The sequence below is a fragment of the Propithecus coquereli genome, unplaced genomic scaffold (genome assembly GCF_000956105.1).
Source record: "Propithecus coquereli isolate 6110/MARCELLA unplaced genomic scaffold, Pcoq_1.0 Scaffold162, whole genome shotgun sequence".
In the NCBI taxonomy this organism is placed as follows: Eukaryota; Metazoa; Chordata; class Mammalia; order Primates; family Indriidae; genus Propithecus; species Propithecus coquereli.
In genome coordinates, this window is record NW_012140747.1 from 2,429,351 (window position 1) to 2,430,546 (window position 1,196).

Below are 1,196 nucleotides of genomic sequence, written 5' to 3' on the forward strand. Positions count from 1 at the left end.
ATTTAATTTTCTAGAAAGGAGTGTTCTAAGTGCCAATCTCTTTTTCAAAATGTAAGCTTGATTATAATTCTTTAACGCTATCGACTCTATAACCACCATACATATACAAAAATAAAAGTTTCAAGCACTAAAAAATTTTCCAACATAGGAAATAGTTTGAAAAGAGAAAGGAAATTCAAAACAATGCATAATACATTATCATAAGGCTAACAGATATGTTTATGCCACAGAGTAGTGGCTCTCAATGGAGTATAGGGGGTGGAGGGTAACTCAAGGGGACATTTGGCAATGTGTGGAGACGTTTTTGGTTGATACAACTAGGAGGTGCTACTGGCATCAGTAAGTGAAGGCCTAGGATAATGCTAAACATCCTATAACATACAGGACGCTCCTTGCAACAATTACTCAACCCCAAATGTCAGTAGTACTGAGACTGAGAAACACTCCCAGATTTAGCAAATTTAGACATCAAGATGGGGGCAGGAGAGAACCTTTCAATTGAAAGATAAATGTAATACACACAAAACCCAATTTAAATACCCAGACTTACATTAATTTGGTTTTTTTCAACAAGGATATGCTTTAGATTACATTTTTTCATAAAATGAGTACATAATGATGGTGGTGAATCTGGATCAATAGGAACATAAGCAGCAGGGACTTGGAGAATTCTAAAGAAACAAGTAGAGTCAACATAAATTTTCTCTTGAAAATAATCTTCCTTTATGCATTTCTATTTCTCTATGCACTTGACTGTTTATCAGAAATTTCCAATGTTTTACTGACACATTTTTGGTTATAAGCATTGCTATATTATCTTGCTCTTGATGGGTATCCTGAGTATTTATACTACTAAATTCTCATAGATCAATATAGAGAAATACAAGATTTTAAAAAGTTAATGTATTACAGTATAATACACTTCATATTGGCCACTACTAAAATATCAAACAGGTAGCAGAGTCTAATTTCTTCATCTGCCTATGTAACATAAAAGAAACTAAACATCCACATGCAACTTCTATAGTATGCAGATTCATAAAAGACCTATTTCACCAAAACCAGGATATCTTAAGGGAAAAAAAACTTTAAAGTTGGTTTTTATGTAGTAACACTTGTATAAACAAGATGAAAGATCATTTATGCATTTTAAGTATTTTGAGGTCCACCTCAGGGACACTAGATCTTTACGCACA

The 1,196-nt window shown here is 33.0% G+C and overlaps 1 protein-coding gene across 1 annotated transcript in view; it reads right to left on the reverse strand.

Moving 5' to 3' along the window:
- AASDH (aminoadipate-semialdehyde dehydrogenase) overlaps positions 1–1,196 on the reverse strand; it is an 83,531-nt gene that overhangs the window by 49,425 nt on the left and 32,910 nt on the right. The window contains exon 2 of the mRNA XM_012641097.1: positions 911–981. Within this exon, the coding sequence (XP_012496551.1) occupies positions 911–981 (71 nt within the window). The remainder of the gene's footprint in view (positions 1–910; positions 982–1,196) is intronic.